Raw genomic sequence first — 18,763 nt, forward strand, 5'->3', positions numbered from 1 at the left:
CAACTGTCGTGATTGCGCTTTTACATTCATTTGCATATAACATGGCTGCATCTGCTTTGACCCTTCGGTGACCCTCCTCCATTGCAGGTCTGGCTGCCTCCCAGGGTCTGTGGTACTGTTTGTGTTTTTGAGAGAGAGATGAGGGTCCCTGGCAGCAGCTCCACATAGTGGGGGATCTGATGAATGAAGGGGGAGATTAAAATGGTCAGCCTTGAGCTATGAGGTTTTTTTCTGAAGTTTCAGGGCTCGGTGCCCCTCTGTTTCCATGCACTCTTGAGCGTCATGGGCCTTTTTTTTCCCCCTCCTCAGAGCTGTGGTTATTATTATCGTGACCAAAGGAGATGTTTGATGTAACGACAGTAATTTGAGCTGGGGTTTTGGACTGCTGCACTCAGATATTTTCACCTCCCTGGTAAACCATAGACTCAGAGCAGTGTGTAACTGTTGACTGGTGAGGTTATTTTTTATAATAGCCTGTAGCCCACATCAACTGATTGGTTTATAGAGAGGCAGAAAGTATTATAAAAGTCTGCAAGTAACTACAGCTCCATAGCCGCTGGGTGGAATGTGTGCTAATGCAGGTACAAAACCTCCCACGTGTTGTTCATCACATCTCTCCTTTAGTCTACTTTTATGACTAAATACCAATACAACAAATTATCTTCCCATCACTCATGGTTGTCTAAATTAAGTACAAAAGATAAATAAATAAAAATCACTCTAGTGCCACTTCTAAAACTTATATAATTCTGCACAATTGACCTCTGACCCTTTGCATGTTCACTCAGTAAACATCCCACTCGGTTTTCTTTTCACACCTGCTGTAATGTGTGATCTCTATCCTGCTTCACTCCTCCGCTCGCCTGAAGAGCCACTGAGTCATTTCTACGGCTGACTTCACAGCACTAATTCAGGTCAGCCATCAGAGCTGAGGCTCAGAAGTACCAGGGTCCAAACAGGCACCGCGGTGCTGCAGCACCTCCCATCCATCTGAATGTGGGGCAGATTAAAACCACAACAGCAGGTTAACCCATGACAACGAGTTTGATTCCTGCGGGTTTGCTAGATGTGAAACAGCTATTTGTCTCTTTATTCACATTGCAGAAGCAAAACCACAGGTGTGACTGACAATAGCAGTGACTCTATAACACTAGGACTATGAAACTGAATGGAAATAAGCAACTGTTACTATATTTTTTCAACTGTGACATGTCAAACATTTTAAAATATCTTCACGATTAACACCTACTCATTGGACACGTAAGGTACATCTCACCAGTACTTAACTGGTCCCCCTTTTTGATTTACTGGATGCACAGTCACCACATCCCAAAGGTGCATCTGAGTACAGTGAACTCATCAACACCTTCATGGTACATTATCCTGTTGGAAGCAGTCATCAGAAGATGTGTGCACTCTGGTCAGAGCTGGTAGGGCAGATTCCGATCCTATCATCTGTTTTTCCATGTAAACTGTAACCTCAGTTTTTTATTGTTAGCTGACAGGAATAGTAACCAGTGTGGTCCTCTGCATGCCCTTGTTGTAACGAGTAGCTGTAGAGTTACTGTTGCTTTCCCATCAGCTCAAAGATGTTTAACAACCCTCCTGTGTCATGTGATGCTACCATGTCAGCTGATGTTTGCATTACTAAGCAACTAAACCCAATGATGTGGCTGACAGAACAATTGAACCTTAAAGCAATATTACATAATCACCATCTATACAAATTGATGGGGTGTCAAACATAAGGCCAGGGTGCCAGAAATGGCCCCGCACACTCGATGGCTTTGGAAAATGTGAAGGAGGGCATAAATTTGGAACTTAACTGCACTTTCATAAACGTTCACAGCTTTTCCTCCCAATTAAAGGGATGCCCCATACACATTCATACTACACTAATGAGCATAATGAATAAATAAGCAATTATAAGAGAGAAAAAGTCCAGTTTTCACTATCTACTATAAAAGTGTATTTTTTTAAATTGAATTATATTATTATATATATATTATATTAATTCTTTAATACGGCAGCATATCATTGTCAGGTAGAAAAACTGAGATAATTGTTGAAATCACACTTTTTCTTCTTTTGCTAACATATTCTTATGCAGGGATTAAATGTGTAGTCACTTCTTTACATTGACAGAAATGGGACTTTCATTTATCTGAAGTGGGCTGTATGTGTACTGTGACGTAAAAGGAGTTTGATATCCCTGGTCTATGGTACATTATATGAGACATCTTTAGTTCAGTCCTGCACCTGAAAGCCTGGCAGCTCGACTGAACGTGTTGAGGCTTGTACTCTGGAGGTGCACAAAACTGGCACCATGCAGCTCAAGCTGGAAAAGGAATAGGAATTACAACTCCTCTGGGATTCAGCCAGTGTTACCCATGATTTCCAAAATAACTGAGACTCGGTCTTTTTATGGTAATCATCATAAAAAGAGTGACTTACTGAGTAAGACGGGGCTATTTCAAAGTAACCTACAGCTGCAGGAAAAGAAATGCTGGCTTTCACAAAGCAAGGCGTAGCTGTTTAAGAGAAAGATGTGTGTGCTGACTTTGCATTCCACAGCAGCCTGCGGTTTTCCCCCCTTTGTACCTGACCAATTTTGCCTCATTTGTCTCCCTGCTTATTTTGCATACCATCAGCTGCTGTTCTCTCCACTCCGTCTAAACCAAGATTCTCTCTTGCACACACACACACACCACGCACGCACAAAATAGGTGTACCGCTATGAAATCAAAACTTGCTGAGCTTGTTGGACAAAGAACATAAAACGAAATTAACATACACGTTTGCATTTTTACACAGGTTCCAACACGGAGACGCTTTACAAACAGGTCGGTTTTTATTTTTATTGGAATACATATGGTCTGCTGTACAGCTTCAAGAGACCTACATGCAGAGTGCGCCAGCCACAGAAAGGTTAAAACATGCACAATGTATTAAGTTTAAATCGAAAAGAAAAAAAAAAAAAAAAAGCCTCCCCACACAGTACGCCTGGCATTGCTGACACAGAGAAGCAGTAATCAATCATAAAACAATTTTGATCTGATTTTAATTACATATACACGTCTGTGTTTGACACCTCTGTCTGTCAGTCTCCTTGTTCTGCACACACATTTATATACACTCATCTATTAATAAAACCCAAATAAACAAACAAATAAACGCCTCATTTGTACAGTTCAGAAATTCTTAGATGTGGATGAATCAGCGTTAAGAGAGTGAGAACATCCAGTTAAACAAATGTATTCTTTTAATTTGTTATCCGATTGTTCCTGTTAAGATTGTGTGTTTTCAATATATACACATGTCTGGGGACCTGCACCCTTCTTTCTTTGGCAGCACTTTCAAACATACAGCACAGAAGATGTACAAACCCTGAATTTATGAGCGAGAGGCTGGAGCAGTGAATGGTCCCCGATTTAAAAAGAAAACACGAAACAAAAAAAGAGAAAAGGGGTCGACACGTGTTGAACCGCTCAACACCGGAGACCTGCTCAGCTCTGATAAAACGCACGTGACTCTCACTCTTCAAAGACCATCGCTCGACGCTGGCTTCTCGCTTTCTCTTTTTCCTCATCCACGGTGCGTCATCATGTCTCCAAGTTGTGAGAAACGTCTTGCATTAAAACTACCAAGCACAAAATACATGAAGAAGAACTCTCCAGGAGTGTGACAGAGAAAAAGGAGATACATTACCTCGAAAAACAAAAAAGTCTTTAAATCAAGATGGACAAATACTTTATATATTTCAGTAATAAGGCCCACTTTACAAAATTAGTTTTTCCTTAAATAAAATCTATCCAATATAGATTCCAAAATAAGACATCTTTTGTTTAACAAAGAGAAAAAAAAATACATAAGAAGAGAGATGACAGAGAAAAGACAAACCTCACTTATATTTCCCCTTTATTTCAGAACCTTAAGAGACACCGTGTCCTCCTGGCGAAACTCTTGCACCATCTCTGTAAACTGTAAATACTGTGGAATGATTTTGGCACATTGTTAAAAGGCTGAGACGCAAACATGAGTTTTCACTGAGTGCATGCCAATTTCCTTTACCTGCTGAGATGATTCTTGAAAAGAAACAAATAATAAACCCTACATAACCAGCTGTGGTACATTCAGCAAACAGCTACGGACAATTTTGGGGGCACAGAAGAGAAAACGTCTTAACAATGGGGGACTTGAAGGGGGCATTAGTTGTTTAAGTGCTGGTTAAGTGCAGATTACAACCTGTGACACCCCAATGACACCATAACCCTGGCTTCACAATTGAGGCATTTGAGGACAAGGGCCTGCTAACATTCCTCAGATCTCCACTAAGTACGTTCTAGTCTACTTTTAAAAAAGGAAAAACAAAATAACGGATGTTTATAGATATACCAACACATCTAAAGAGGATTTCTATTAACTCCTTAGCTGGTATCCTAGCAGGAAAGCAGAAGCAGCCTCTTTTTGTTTTTAAACAGCAGCTATTACACCATTGCTGTAATTCAGTCCACATTCAACCATCAATCACAAATCAGAGGAGACATCAGGAAAAGAAAACAGCCCCGGAATCCTTAAAACCTGTGAAATTATCACTGCAGCTCCCCCAAAAACCAATTAGTACATTCCACCATATTAACACTGCACCAACTTTCATCGAAGCATTGAGTAAGACCTGTCGCCTGTGAGCAGTTGCATTTTGCACAATCACATAAGCGCACACAGATGCCACAGGTGGTCTTCATGCTGGCACAGAGTCCAGCTGAGTCTCACTGGATGGAGTGGATGTTCGATCGGGTTTAGCAGTAGCGTTTGGGAACATTGGGGCCTTAGAAGGAAGAAAGGTGGATCGCAGAGTTTCAACTTTGGCCTTTACCCAGCCCGGCTTGCTTTGAACCCGACCTTGAGGAGGGGAAACCTGCCATGCATCGTAAAACCTACAGTTTCTGACAGCTGGGACACCCCCACCCCAAACTCAAACACTCTTTAGGGAAAGAAAGGACGAGAAAGATTCAAAAGAAACAACTCACAGGTAGAGAAATGCTTCACAGTGGTGCTGCTTAGGGATCGGTGGTGGAGTATCACGTTGGATTGGAGGAAAACAGTAACAAGAACTTTATGGGCCATGAGGCAGGATAATGGGCAGTGGCTCAGGTGCTTGCATCACCATCCTGACCCACAAACGCCCTCCAGCCAACTCAGGGCTCTGCAGATGCCACTTGAGCTTTAAATGAGAACCCTCGCTGACATATCAACAACAGCAACAAACACACTAAGAGAAGAGCACGTGTATATCTGGGAGAAACGGACACTCGATACCCCCCCTGGATGTTTTAATCATCATCAAGTGCACGTCACTGCCAAGCTGGCCATTTTTGATGCTCCTGTATTTAGAAGCGCTGAATCAAGATGTAGAGACAGGATTAGACCCAGACCTGACCTTTCACCTTTCAGCTACTCAGGGAACTGCCCATCATTTTCTGGTGACAGGCCTTAAATAAAACGAGCCTTTGCACAAGTAGCACACATCACTGCTGTTTAGGGCAAAGGTTTTCCTTTTAGGAAGTGAGAATCTAAGGAAAATACAGAGAAACAGAGGGAGGAGGAAGGGACACTTGATTTTTAGCAAAATCTTAAAAGGAAAGTTAAAATTGGTCGAAAAGATGAGAGACTGGGGACGAGAGGGCATTCTCTCTTGGTAAATGAGAAGTAGAACAATAACAGAGGGAGCACAGGAGGACTACATGATCATCATGTCTTGGCTTGTGCACTGAGAGCTCTAAATAGTGCATCTGGTCCGTTTTTGCGCCATCATAAAGCCGGCGGAGGCGGCTAGCCACAAAGCAAGCCTTTCAGGGGCAGAGCTGCACCCTGTGACTCTGACAGTCAAATCCACACAGCGGCGTGGCTCGTGTCCTTTAACAGGGTGCTTTGGAGGTGGGTTAGAAAAGAAGTTTTGGCGTTTTGTGCGGGAATCTTATTTCATCTTCGTTCAGGGAGGATTTCCCCTAAAAATAATTTTACAATGTCAACCAAAACTATTCTCAAATAAAAGAAAAATGCAATTAAATGCAAACGGAACAAATCAAAACCTTACATGTTTGTATTGCATGTTATTTATGTTTACTGCAAGTGTAAGGAAATGGTGCGTAGATGTGATTGCTGTAGATATTACTGCAAGAAGGTAAACATAATGGAAAGACAGACTGGTGAAAATGTGCATTCCTAAAGGTAAACTTTTAGTTTTAACCTAGCAAACTTCTCACTTACACAGTCATCACCTCTTTTTGTACATGTCTGAAATGGTTACAGATATTGCAGTGGGGGTGGGGGGGACAGTTTAATTGCATATAATCTCCTGCTTGCATAAACTGTAAAGTGACAAAGTGGCAACAGACAGAGGTCCTGCCATTAGGCAGATCTTTTCACAATAAAAGAATCTGCACATATGTGGAGACTAATAAATATTACAGCTTGATGGCGGCTGGTAGAATACAGGAGACCAAAAAACAAACAAACAAAAAAAATAAGTGAACCAGATCATCCCCAGCAGGGTCCGACAACACAGCATTAAAATCCACAACAGCAGAGGAGCCAGATGGAGAGCAGGCTTTTAAAAAGTCCCAAGTTCTTTCACAGATCCAGAACTTGGTCCAGAGTTGTCACAGTTATGGTTCTGTTTTTCTCTCTTTTTCCCCCCTCGTCTACAGTTTAACAGATGCGAGAGACAAAGAATGCAGTCGTGTTGGATCGGAGCATTAAGCCATCGAGCAATTGGTCATTCTCAGCTGCATTCCTCCTGAGCAACATTCATAAATTTTGTTCTAGGATTAAAAGTTTACATAGCCTGTCATTCTGCAGTCAATCTTCTGCAACAGTCTCAAGAACCTGCCGATGCCTGTTGATAGACTTTATGGAGAAACTTGAATACGTCAGCAGGGTTTCTGATGACCTCAGCAAAAAACCAAAAAAAAAAAAAAACCCACCTCATTTTATTACTGGCCGGTGGCTAAATTGAATTCTACTGCACAGTCTCCGCCGTAGTGGCCCCTGCCAATGAGTGATTGCTCCAACATACCAACCCACCAGGTGTTGTTTATCGTCGTAACAAAATAATACACCTCTATAGAAATAAGAAAGAGAGACACTAGCACGATTCGCACGGCGAACCAAGTCACGTACAAGCAGGACTGTCACTTCCTGGTTAGAAGGCCAACGCCCTTGGGTCGTTCCTATGACTGGTGTGTACACAGTACTTATGGCAGCACTAAAAAAAAAAAAAAAAGTCCACCCTGCCAGGCCACAGTTGCTGGTAATCGAAAGTCCAAAGTTCAGTTCAAACAGAAACTCCATTTTTGCTATGGCTCTTTCAAAACACATGGATGAGGACAGTTGCAACAGCTGTAAAATACTGAACCATAGAAACTGTGTCATGGTTTGAGGTTATAAACAATGCCACCCCCCCATCCTCTTGTTTTTTATTTATTTATTTTTTCTTCTTGCATGTGCATTCCATTTCATTGCGTGCAGTCCACTTTCTTTTTTCAAATGACACGGTTGAGAAGAAAGCGAAAGGATGATGCAGAACAGGAAGCGAATTACAAAAGAATCAAAATAACAGAAAAACATAAACAAGGTCCTGGCCTGTGAAGACAAAAGAAAAAAGAAAAATGTGTCTGTGTGTACGTCTGTATTTGTATTTGTGTGTGTGTGCGTGCACCAAAAATCCAGCCAACCGGCAACCCTTTAAGCATGCTGAGTCACAATCTTTCAAGTGTTCTTCATTTATTACTTAGAAACATGCAAATCTTCATTCAGCATCTAAGACCTCAAATTAAATCCAGTTTGAGGTTACCGCGTGCTGGAAAGTCGGGATATGAGCTGAAATTAAACCGAAAGTTAAAAATGTGGATGTGTTTGCTTCTTGTTTTGTGGATACGTTTGCATGGCTTGTGTTTGGTGAAGGGGGGAAGGGATGGGATTGGATGAAGGTTTTCAGAAGGAAAAATGAGTCTGAAACAAGACCGAGGGTAATTCGCTTCCTGTTTTTGGTCACATTTAAAGTAGCGATTGTTTCGTTTTTATAGAGAATCCTACGGGAAAATCCAGCCCTGTGAGAGAGAAAGATGCACTGCTGTTGACTGAGGATTGGGTTTGTCTTTTCAGTGATGAAGAAAAGTTGAAATTCTGAAGCACAAGTGACATTTCCAGCTACTCTGAGGTTACTGTAACAAACTCTCTTGAGTCTATTTTCCTCCAACTCTGGCGCACAGGAAAATCTCCAGCCCTGCGCAGCGTGCCAGCCTCTCCCTTGTCAAGTTTCAGGATTACACTATAATACATCCAACACAAGAAGCAGAAGATAATACACTGGCCGGTGAGGAAACCTCCAAAAACACTGTACAGGCGCTGACCTTCCATGCACGGCTTTTTCTGGAACAGTTTTGAATAGGAAGAAGCGTCCATGTCTCAGCATACACTCATCATCAGGTCGGTGGTTTGTTGTTCAGTGTGGTTGCAAAACTGTTGTCTGCTGGAGGTGGTGGTGATCTATGTAGCCATGATTTGATGGGAAACTAGCGCTTGGCCCTTATTTTGCAGTTGAGAGCTTAATGGAGTGCTGTTATGGGAGGGGGAAAAAATGAATAGAAAAGAGACATTTAATCCTTCATTTTTAACAAATGTTATCGTAACTATTCATCTTTGTTAGAAACATGACTGGTCTGTAATTTCCTTATAATTTTGTGGAAAGTTTGCCAGAAAGAACAAGATAATTTGCAAGCAATTATTGGGGAAAAATATTGAGACCGAGCTCATTGGTACACTTCCAATTTAAATCACAATTTTTAATTTCCAGTCTTTTAGTCTTTTACGGCAAATCAACTGTACATGTAAAATGTGAATATCATTAGTATGATGGAAGAATGAGGTCTCCAATCCTAAATGAAGTTACTGTATGCTTATCCGGGTTCAAAGTGAGCTTTTCTCTCATTTTCCATAATTTATCCCTAATTATGCAAGTCTTTCCAGAGGAAGTCACCAAAAAAAGCATATTTAAACTTGACTGCTTGAGAATTTTGCTGCAGCACAGTTTGTAAACTGCCTTGTGCAAAGATTTCATCACTGTCGCTATGACGATAATATATAAATAGGAGGAGAAAGCCCCTTTAGAGATGAGACGCTGTTCCAAAAGGGGTAATTAATAATTGTATATTTTAATTAACTATCAGGAGTTAAAAGAAAAGAAAATCCAGCCACCTCCTACCTGCCCACTTGCTTCAATCCTCCTCCTCACTTGGTCTAATGTTGCTCTGACTGACGCTGGCTCCACGGTCTGCCTCCCGCTCCGCTCCTCCCCTCAGCTCTGGCCCCTAAGCCTTGCCCCCGACTGGACCAGGGCTCCCCTCCTCTAGAGGAGGCTCCGGGTGTCCTGCTTATCCGATCGTAAGAGGTCCCCAGATCACTACTGGGTATCTGTCGTCTCCAAGAGGCTGGACTGTGACTTGGGTTTGGACTGGGGTCCAAGTTATCAGAAGCCTGGAAGAAAGAAATTACATTTAAAAACTGGCTGTTGTATTAACTGGCATCTGAAATAAGCGCTTTTCCAAGTTTAAGAGGAATAATTTGGATTTCTTTGCTGAAATTTAATGCCAAACTCTGGAGTTTGTCTATAGGAGCTCTGGGCATTTTGTGGGGCCTTGTTCGGACCTTTGTCTTATGCGGGCATTGACTACATGCCGTTAATGTTAACTGGTGTGTGACAAGTAAAGTCTGCCATGTGGATTTCTGCCAGGGGAAAAATCCCCAACCAAAAACCCCAAACATACCCCAAGCTGAGAGATTTATAATTTGGCGGGCTCACTAGAAAACAAACCCCAAGTTTCTAGTTTGTGGTGGATACAATGGCACGTCCCCTCTCATAACCTCAGTAACCCTTCTCTAAGAAAGCGAGAGTTGGATGACGATGCAGTTCTTAAAACACACAGAAACAGCACCCCACTCCTGTAATTTCAGTTTTTAAAAAAGCACCATAATTAGTGACATTTGGTGGGCTGGAGTTGGCTTCTGGTGCAGTTTTAGAAAGCATTCTTGCTAATTGGCTTTAATGGAGCCCTGCTGGTCTGCCTTTCACAGTCTCCTGGGGGAGACAGGAAATCAGTCACCAGTGAAGGCTGCCAAAGTGGGTGTGCTCAGTGTGGTCACTTCCTGCTACAGTCACTGTGGGAGGAAACCGTCAAGTGGCATATTCTCCTTCTATGGTAAGTTAATGCTCCAAGACTGGGAGTTTTCACGAACTTTCCTCGAAATGGATGTAGAGTTCCTCCTACACCCAACAGGAGGTTTGTACCGTACAACATATGGCAGTGGAATTAAAATAATGCTCGGTTAAATAAAACCCCCAACAAAACCCCCCAAATACACACACATTGCACAAAAGTGCTGCTCTTTAACCAGCTTTTATATGTCAAATGAACAAGCCACATACTCTAAGATATTAAGAAAATTAGTTTGGCTTTTGGGAAATAGTCTAATGTTTCACATATCTATGAAAAATATGAAGCCAGACTAAAAAAAAATAATGTTGAAACAGGTTTTTCTGGAGTCTTTGTCCACATCAAATTACACTTTTTGTACAGACTAAACCAGGAAATGTTGCAGTATTTTTGTGAGTTTTACGTTCCCAGGATTATTTATTTATTTCACCTTTTTCCACCCAGTAAATCCATCGAGATTTAATCAAAATTTCAAGGGAGAACTGGCCAGGAATGTCCTCATAACAAAGCCAGCATAGCTGTTTAACCTGCTTCAGCTTTTATCTGGGGCACTGACATGAGAATGGCTTCTCTCCCCGCTTCCAATTGAAGGAGCATCTTGGCCAAAATACTGAAATATGACTAATTGTGTCTGACTTTATAAATCCCTATGCAGCTCATCCATGTTGGAATTTCAAGAGAAAACAAGGAGGAAGAATTTTGCTCTTTGATGAACTTATGGCCAACAGATTTGTGAAATAAATACAATAGTGCATTCGAGTTCTTCCAGATCAGCTTTTTCTATTTGTGGGTGCTTGTTTGCTGATGATTTGTTTCACAAGAGGTGGAACTTCTGACAATCTCACTGGTAATGATTTTAAAAATCAGGAGGACAGTTAACAGTGGATCAACTCTTGACTCCACACTTTACTGCCAGTAGAATATGTTCTGGTACCTTGCTCCTTGGCCAAACGTAAATTCACAGCTCATTCGAGTGCAGGCTGAAGTTTCCTACTGCTACAATGGGGTGGAAGTACTACAAAGACATTCTGTTCTTGCAGTCTAAGGTGTGGAGTGACTGCCACAGAAAACAAGCAACCCCTATTTAAATGCCGGCCTATTAGGCAATTCAAATCAAGTGTGCTTGGAATGCAATGCAAGTGGCTGTGTATGTGTGAACGTGTGTGGTGGAGCTGTGGCACACACACAGCTTTCCCTGCTAGCATGCTTATTGTTAGCAGCAATGCTAACCATCAAGCCATCTGCTCATACTTGTAGAACAAAGGGTAACTGATGCCACTGCACAAATTTGAACATTATAGAAGCTCTAAAAGGATAAAAGATTGAATGAGTCTCGATAAATGCCATAACTACAAGCCAAAGCAGTTGATAGTTTAGCCACGTTGCTAAAGTGTTGGTTCAGATAAACTAGATATGACCATGACCTTTCACTGGAGGAAAAGATGTCCGTCTGTCTCTATTATAAATAACCTCTAGATAATTTATACATGAGGTTCAAAAGTGAAAGCTAATCAATAAGCTATCAGTCTGCCCAGGGTGCTAAGGGTACTTATAGGAATTGGGAGTGTTTTCTCCTCCTTAATGCCTATTGATCAATATGTCCTCACTGGTCCACAGAAAGCTGATTTTCAGTCTGCTCTCCTTCCATCACTGGGGCATGAAAGATAGTCACAAAAATCTGATGTTTAAATCTCTAGAAGAAAAACAAGATTTTTTTAAATGTTCTTCATTCATCATTTTAAGGTTCAAAGACAATTTTACAAGGAGCAAACATGTCAAACAAAAACAAACGCAGACTTTGATGAATCAAGAGGAACACAGATGCCCACCCAGCTGAATAACAACTGATGGGGTGTCAGTTAATGATGTTGAGAGCGGCTCCGTCTGCAACCTTGTAATAACACAACCCTCTTTTATCAACCTCTGACACTGCAAACACAGACTAATCCCAACCTTCCACTGTCCTAAGTACAGCTGTATTTATCCAAGCCTCTTGGGAACGGACACAGTTCAGACCGCTGAAATATTCTACAAATCCAAACCAAAGACGATCGGCTTTGCTCCAAGACACACTTCAAAGCCCAGTTTTGTTTTTGAACAAACTTATTTTTTATTGCACTGGGGTAATTTCTGCACATAATTGCTATCCAAATCGAGTGACCAGTTCATGCATGAAATGTCATGATGAACAAGGTTCTACCGCAGAGTCGAATGAGTGGATTCGGGAAATACCCACAATAAAATTAAAAAGTGCACGAGTGCCAAAAAAATGAACAGGGGGACGGTGGTTTAACAGTTCACAGCTGATCTTAAACAACGAAGACGGGACTTGTTCGATGGTTCCGGGTTCCCGGACCACAAAGCATCAGTGATGTGGGACAGGAGGCTTATCTTAAGTAGTTGTGGTTGTGAAATTGCAGAGCTAAGGTCGAGGCCGAGTGGCACTGAGTGGGCACTGCCTGATCGGAGCATTAAAAAATATAAAACTCAAGGTTATTTTGTTAATGCCAGGGTTTTATGATAAAGAAAGAGAGCAAGGCCCTTCACACTTTTTCTACCGGTCTGCTAAATATCACTGATAAAAGGGGGCATTTGAGGGTTGGAGCTCAGTGTTGGGTAGATTTCATTAAGCCCATTGATGATAATGACTGGGGAGGAGTCCTGCAGGCAATTATAGCTCCAAGGCCATGCTAGCTGTATTGTTTTTATACCACGCTTGATTCAGAGGAGAGACTCCAGCTTAATGTTCCAGTGTCTGAGCCTGCTTTCCCTGCTTTGAATAAAGTTAACCTATATACTATAGTATGTGTATGTAGTAGTGCGGATATGTAAGTAAAGACTAAGATTCGAGCCACTGCAGGCTCATTTTCCTACAAAAGAAATTAAGACATGTTGATAAACAATCAGCTGTTTGAGATCTAAAACTGCAAAAATGCTTGGATAAGACAGGGAATGCCATGTCCCAGAGAATGTTACCCATGCTACACTCTGAGAAGACAAGGCTCAGGTCAGACTCTATCAAACGAGCACCAAAATCAAGGGATTTGTGGAGACGTGCCGAAGTTGTGCCTAGCGACCTAGTTGTGACGCAATTTGGGCGATCGTGGCTCAAGAGTTGGGCGTTCGCCTTGTAATCGGAAGGTTGCCGGTTCGAGCCCCGGCTTGGACAGTCTCGGTCGTTGTGTCCTTGGGCAAGACACTTCACCCGTTGCCTACTGGTGGTGGTCAGAGGGCCCGGTGGCGCCAGTGTCCGGCAGCCTCGCCTCTGTCAGTGCGCCCCAGGGTGGCTGTGGCTACAATGTAGCTTGCCATCACCAGTGTGTGAATGTGTGTGTGAATGGGTGGATGACTGGATATGTAAAGCGCTTTGGGGTCCTTAGGGACTAGTAAAGCGCTATATAAATACAGGCCATTTACCATTTACCAATTACAGCGGTCTGTCTCTCTACTGAGCACTGACAAGGATAGGAGTGAATTGAATGACAAAGGAGGGAGAAATACGCTGTATCCACAGAAAAAGCCACTAGAAGAGGAGTTGAAGAGGGGAGATCCTTGGCTTGCTCCAGGGATTCATGCTGATCAACCCCAGCTAGATGGTTATGATGCTAAAAGACCCAAAACCCCAGATTTCCCCTGACACGTTACTGAAAATGAATGACAGCGATCCATGACGATGTATTTATAAATCGCAGCATCACTACATACAAAATACACATGTTAACACTGTGACCCAGTGATAGGTTTTTACGTCATTCTTCGATGTGTGAAATATTCACACTCCATTTTTTATGATCTCACATACATGATATCACAATATAATCACAATGGCCCACATATCAAAATGTAATATGTGAGGCTAACAGTGGAAAAGTTTGCCACACCTAAATTTTTTTTTAAATTAAGCTCTTATAAACAGTGACAACATACTATGTACAAAATAAAGTCATAAAATAACGTCGCAGACCTTAACAGACACCTTTGCTTATTACATGGTGTCTTCCAGAATAGCAAACCGAGTCTCTCACTGATGTGGTAGCACATTCACATAGGAGAAAGCTATTTTCTTCTCCTTGAGGTTTTTCTAACCTACTTTTCCCCCTGTTGAGGTCTTTTTCATTTCCATCCTCACTACTTTCTGTCCCACCCTTTTCTCTTTGTGCTTACTGGGGCAGCAGGAGTGGGGCCTGCAGAACTGCTGTGCTAAGCTTGAAGTCACGGAGCCTGGCGTCAGGGAAAAATACCAGCTGAGCTCTAATGCAAAGTTGACACACCAGGAGCTAAGGCCTGCAGCTGCACTTTGTGTGGAGTCTTTATCTTCATGCTAAAACTATTTGCAGAGAACAATACTCTAAGCGCAATACCAACTTTATTAATCGAGTATCACCAATTCATTTTTTTAAAATTTGCAAATGCTTGAGAAATGTACCAAGAAAACAGACTCAAGGAACATTAAGCATATTTCAAAGCAGAACAAAAATGAAAATAAAGTTGCATCCAATAGCCACGTGTGTTTTATATCATATCTGATAAAAACAAAAGCCTATAAAAACTGAATCTACTACAGGAAAGTGTTAACAACCTGAAGTCAGTTTCCCTTACCGGTGGCTGCTGTGAATATGATCGGCTCCAGGACTGAGAGGTAACGGGTGCATGGGGTATGGCCCTTCCCAACCCTCCTGTTTCCATAGGGGGAGACTGAGAGATCTTACGCATGTACACCTGGGACAAAGAGAAAATTCCCTCTATTATTTTTTTCCTTTTCTGTTTTGTGTGTGAAATTACTTTGATATACACTTATTACTTCCCCCACCTCAGCAGGGGACGGCTTGGCTCCCTTCTGTGCTGCAGCATTTCCGCCGCCTCCGTTTCCACTGTTTACAGAGTCCTCTGTGTCAAAGGTGGTTGCCCTGTAAGCCCTCCACGTTGTTGCAGTTTCGGTTTCATCTTCAGACCCGCCATCTGTCATTGCTCTTGTACTCCTTCCTCGACTTCCCTCGTCCACAGACATGGCGCTTTTGTTCCTCCAGGGGCTTCTCACGGTCACATTCTTCATATCTGGCAAACTGTCTTCGTGTGACGGTTGGCTTTGCCGTTGGCTTCTCCAGCTGGTGACGGTGGTCGTGCTGCTGCTGCTGCTGCTCTCAAATCCTGATTCTGTGTCGTTGAAGTCTGAAGAAGTGACGTCCGGGGACTGGAGGCTAAAGTTGCTGCGCTGGCAGCACAGGTGGCTGGTGGTGGTCTCCACCCTGGAAGAGTTGTGGAGTTTAGACCTTGATGATGAACCACTGTGGCTGTGTGGCCCACAGTCCTGGTCCTGGCATGGCCGCAAAGTGATCTCACTCTTAGGTATGGAGATCTCATATGGGACGGAAATACTGCCATGATGGTCAGTGTTTGGGCCTGGCAATATAAATACAATGATACATTTATACAGATGCAACAAGTTGACAGTAATGCAATGTGCTTTAAAATATCAGTTTTTGAGGGGGTGCAAAATTAATCTCGGTTTGGCTCAGGACAAAAACAAATGACATCCTATCAGCTTAAGTTTGTGTTTAATGCTTGTTAGCAAATATTAAATGGTAAACGGTAAATATTACCCTGTCACTAGGCTCTCTTTTCTTTCCCCTCATCTGTAACCAGTCAAGGCAGGTGGCTGCCTATTCCTGAGCCTTGTGGCTCAGGGGGTGGGGGGGATTGTTGGGATTTTCTGAGTTGAACTGAATAAAGATGATCATCTCAGGGAACACAATTTCATTCTGCGGAGAGACAGATGGTTCTGCCGCCAACACGACTAGGGGTTAATTACATTAAAACACCCAACCTTACAGAAGACAAAAGCACATTTACAGACTGCTACAAAAAAACCCTTTACTGAGGTTTAATGTTGGGGAAGCAGATGCTGATGACTGATAGGTGTTCACCATGCACCACTTTCTGGACATATAATAATGGGGCTTGTAGCATGTTTAATTACCCTAACAGCCTGTCCAAAAAGTGTGCTACAGTTTTGTGAGTGCTGCAAGTTGTGAGCACTAATTAGAAGGTTTCTAGTGACAACAAATAAAATGTTGTCTCTACTGTACTATTTAGAATTAGTATCTAGATCCTGTCCTGAAAAATGCAGTATAAGTTTAACTAGATCGTTCTAAATTGTTGACACGTACCTATAACGATGTTACTGGTAGATGTGTGGCGTTCTTTAATAGGCGCAGGTTCACTGGACACACTGCTGCTGCGACTGCTGGTTCTGGAAGAGCTTGGATCATTTGGGTAGATGGTTATACTACTGGTGATTTTATTGGTAGTAGTCACTATTGGTTTGGTCGAGATCTTGGGTTTCCCATTTGTAGGCAAGGGTTCTGAAATCATTACTTCCTTTCTGTCAATTTCCACAATAGCAGGCTTGATCACAGCTCTTGACCTCAGTGCCTCTCTAGGACTGCATACTCGTTGGATTTCAATCCCTGCTGGAGTATGCATGGATCCCTGGTGACCTCCCTCAGCTCCCTGTGACCGGCTGTGCAGCTCCTCATCAAAAGAGCTCCTGGAGGAGGAACCCTCTGAATGCGAGTCTTGGACTTGAGGGTATCTAGAATACCTGGAGGTTACAGTCCTACTGCTTACAGCTGTGCTAGTTGCCTCAGCTGCTTCAGCTGTAGGGTCCAGCTCAGATGGCCTTGATCCAGTAGATTCTGTTTCTGAGGCAGAAGAATGACCCTCTGACCCCTGGTCATTGGGCAGCAAGGGATTGATGTGAGATCTGTAGGCTGTGTATGAGCCATTGGCTTTGGATATAGTAGAAATAGAAGAAGATACAGATTCCTGAATCTGGTCTGTTGATTCCTGATCGGAGACAGGCACCGTTTCCTTCTCTAGAGCAGAGATGCTGTTCATGGTACTGGAGGTACTGTCAGGCACGACATCAGAGCTGTTAGATTCACTGTCACTACCTACGTACAGTTTTGAGAACTTTTCTCTGCTCTTCTTGATGTCATCTGTATGCTTGTGAGCTGTCCTTAGTGGCTTCTGGTCATTAGCTGCTGGAGGGTATCGACTAAGGACGGACACCTTCTTGGTATCACTAGAAGTTGTATTCACAGAGCTGTATGTGGCTCCTCTTGGCTTTTCCTCAGCTCCTCGCACTGTATCTCGTATTCCATTATCAGATGAATTTGTGGTAGCTGTAGTTCTGGGTGTCCTTCTCTTTTGGGCAGGACTCAGGGCTCTTCTCATTGACTTGGGAGAACCCTTCTCAGAGTTGCTGAAATCTTTGTTCCAAGATTTATGCTGAGGAGATAAATCTTTGTTCCTATGTTTTGGGGAACTTGGCTCTGGGACAGTTGCTGCACTTCTATATTTAGGCTTTTCTTGTCTAAACCCTCCCTTCAGGATAGTCTCTTCATTTTCAACTTTGCCATTTTCAATGACCTTAGCAGTGCTGCTTCCATTGCCGTGTTTATCCAAGTTACCAATTCCATTTCCTCCGATTCCGCCTTTTCCACACAATTGCATCCTGAGGTGTTCCACCTGCTCATTTAACTTTCGAACTCGGTCCCTTTCTATCTGGAACTTTTCGTGAAGCTCACCATTTTTGGACTCAGAGTTCTTCAAATCCTCTTCCACAATCTCCAACTGCTTAAGGCGGTTCTTCAGTCGTTCTACCTCCTGTGTCAACTCCTTTACTTTGTTGTCCTCCTGCGAGCCTTCAAGACCGCTGTTTTTCTCATTCTCAGACAACTTTGAGTAGTCAAGGCTCTTCTTCCGTCCAGCCAGCTTACTTGTTAAGAGCGCTGTGGATGTTAGCTCATCTTCAATTCTTGAGCTCATGAAATCTGCTCTGCCAGAATCCGTTGACAGGCCAAAGCGATTCTTCTGGTGCGCCAGCTTTTCTTCCAACTTCAGAATGGTCTTCTCATCCTCTCTTTGTTTCTCTAGCAGCCTCTTACGCTCATTCACAAAGGTTTGGGTGAATCCCTTGAGCTTTTCAAGCTCCATAGCCAAGGCCTGCTCCGTTCTCTCCAGCTTTGTCTCAGACCCCTCCACCTCTTTCAAACGGGCTTTTAGTGTCTCCAACTCAGATGAGAGCTTCTTGGTTAAGTTCTTCTCCTCATTGAGGCTAAGGCAGAGCTGGCTGCAGTCAGACTTGCTTTTCCCAAAAGCTTCTTCCAGTTTCTCGAGTTCAGCCATCCGTCGCTGAAGACGTTCTATTTCTGCCTTTAGCTCTTTCGTAAGGTTTTCCTCCTCTTCCAGTTTCTCTCTGACTGTGCGGCAAAGATCCTCAGCTTTACGTACCTCCTCATCTTTCCCCTGAATCTTCAAGAGACGTTTTCTCAGGGCTTCCACATCACCAAGCAGGGACGAGTTACTTCCCTCTGCCTGGATAATTTTGTCCTGCAGAGGAGAGAGTACAACAGTTCTTTTCATGTACTGCGTTTCTTTTTCACTTCAGTCATTCTTTTGAGATGCACAAACACACACAACCCTCC

The 18,763-nt window shown here is 42.8% G+C and overlaps 1 protein-coding gene across 3 annotated transcripts in view; it reads right to left on the reverse strand.

Annotated features, from left to right (window-relative positions):
* Nucleotides 1-2,836: 2,836 nt before the first annotated feature.
* luzp1 (leucine zipper protein 1) overlaps nt 2,837-18,763 on the reverse strand; it is a 50,746-nt gene continuing 34,819 nt past the window's right edge. For all 3 annotated transcript variants that reach the window (XM_006798486.3, XM_006798487.3, XM_087832805.1), the window contains 5 exons: nt 16,442-18,668; nt 15,085-15,674; nt 14,874-14,993; nt 9,266-9,537; nt 2,837-8,620 (listed from right to left, as the gene is read on the reverse strand). In XM_006798486.3, coding sequence (XP_006798549.1) covers nt 9,301-9,537; nt 14,874-14,993; nt 15,085-15,674; nt 16,442-18,668 — 3,174 coding nt within the window. In that variant the 3' untranslated portion in view covers nt 2,837-8,620; nt 9,266-9,300. The remainder of the gene's footprint in view (nt 8,621-9,265; nt 9,538-14,873; nt 14,994-15,084; nt 15,675-16,441; nt 18,669-18,763) is intronic.

This window comes from Neolamprologus brichardi, chromosome 19 (assembly GCF_056152115.1).
Source record: "Neolamprologus brichardi isolate AB-2024 chromosome 19, ASM5615211v1, whole genome shotgun sequence".
Lineage (NCBI taxonomy): Eukaryota > Metazoa > Chordata > Actinopteri > Cichliformes > Cichlidae > Neolamprologus > Neolamprologus brichardi.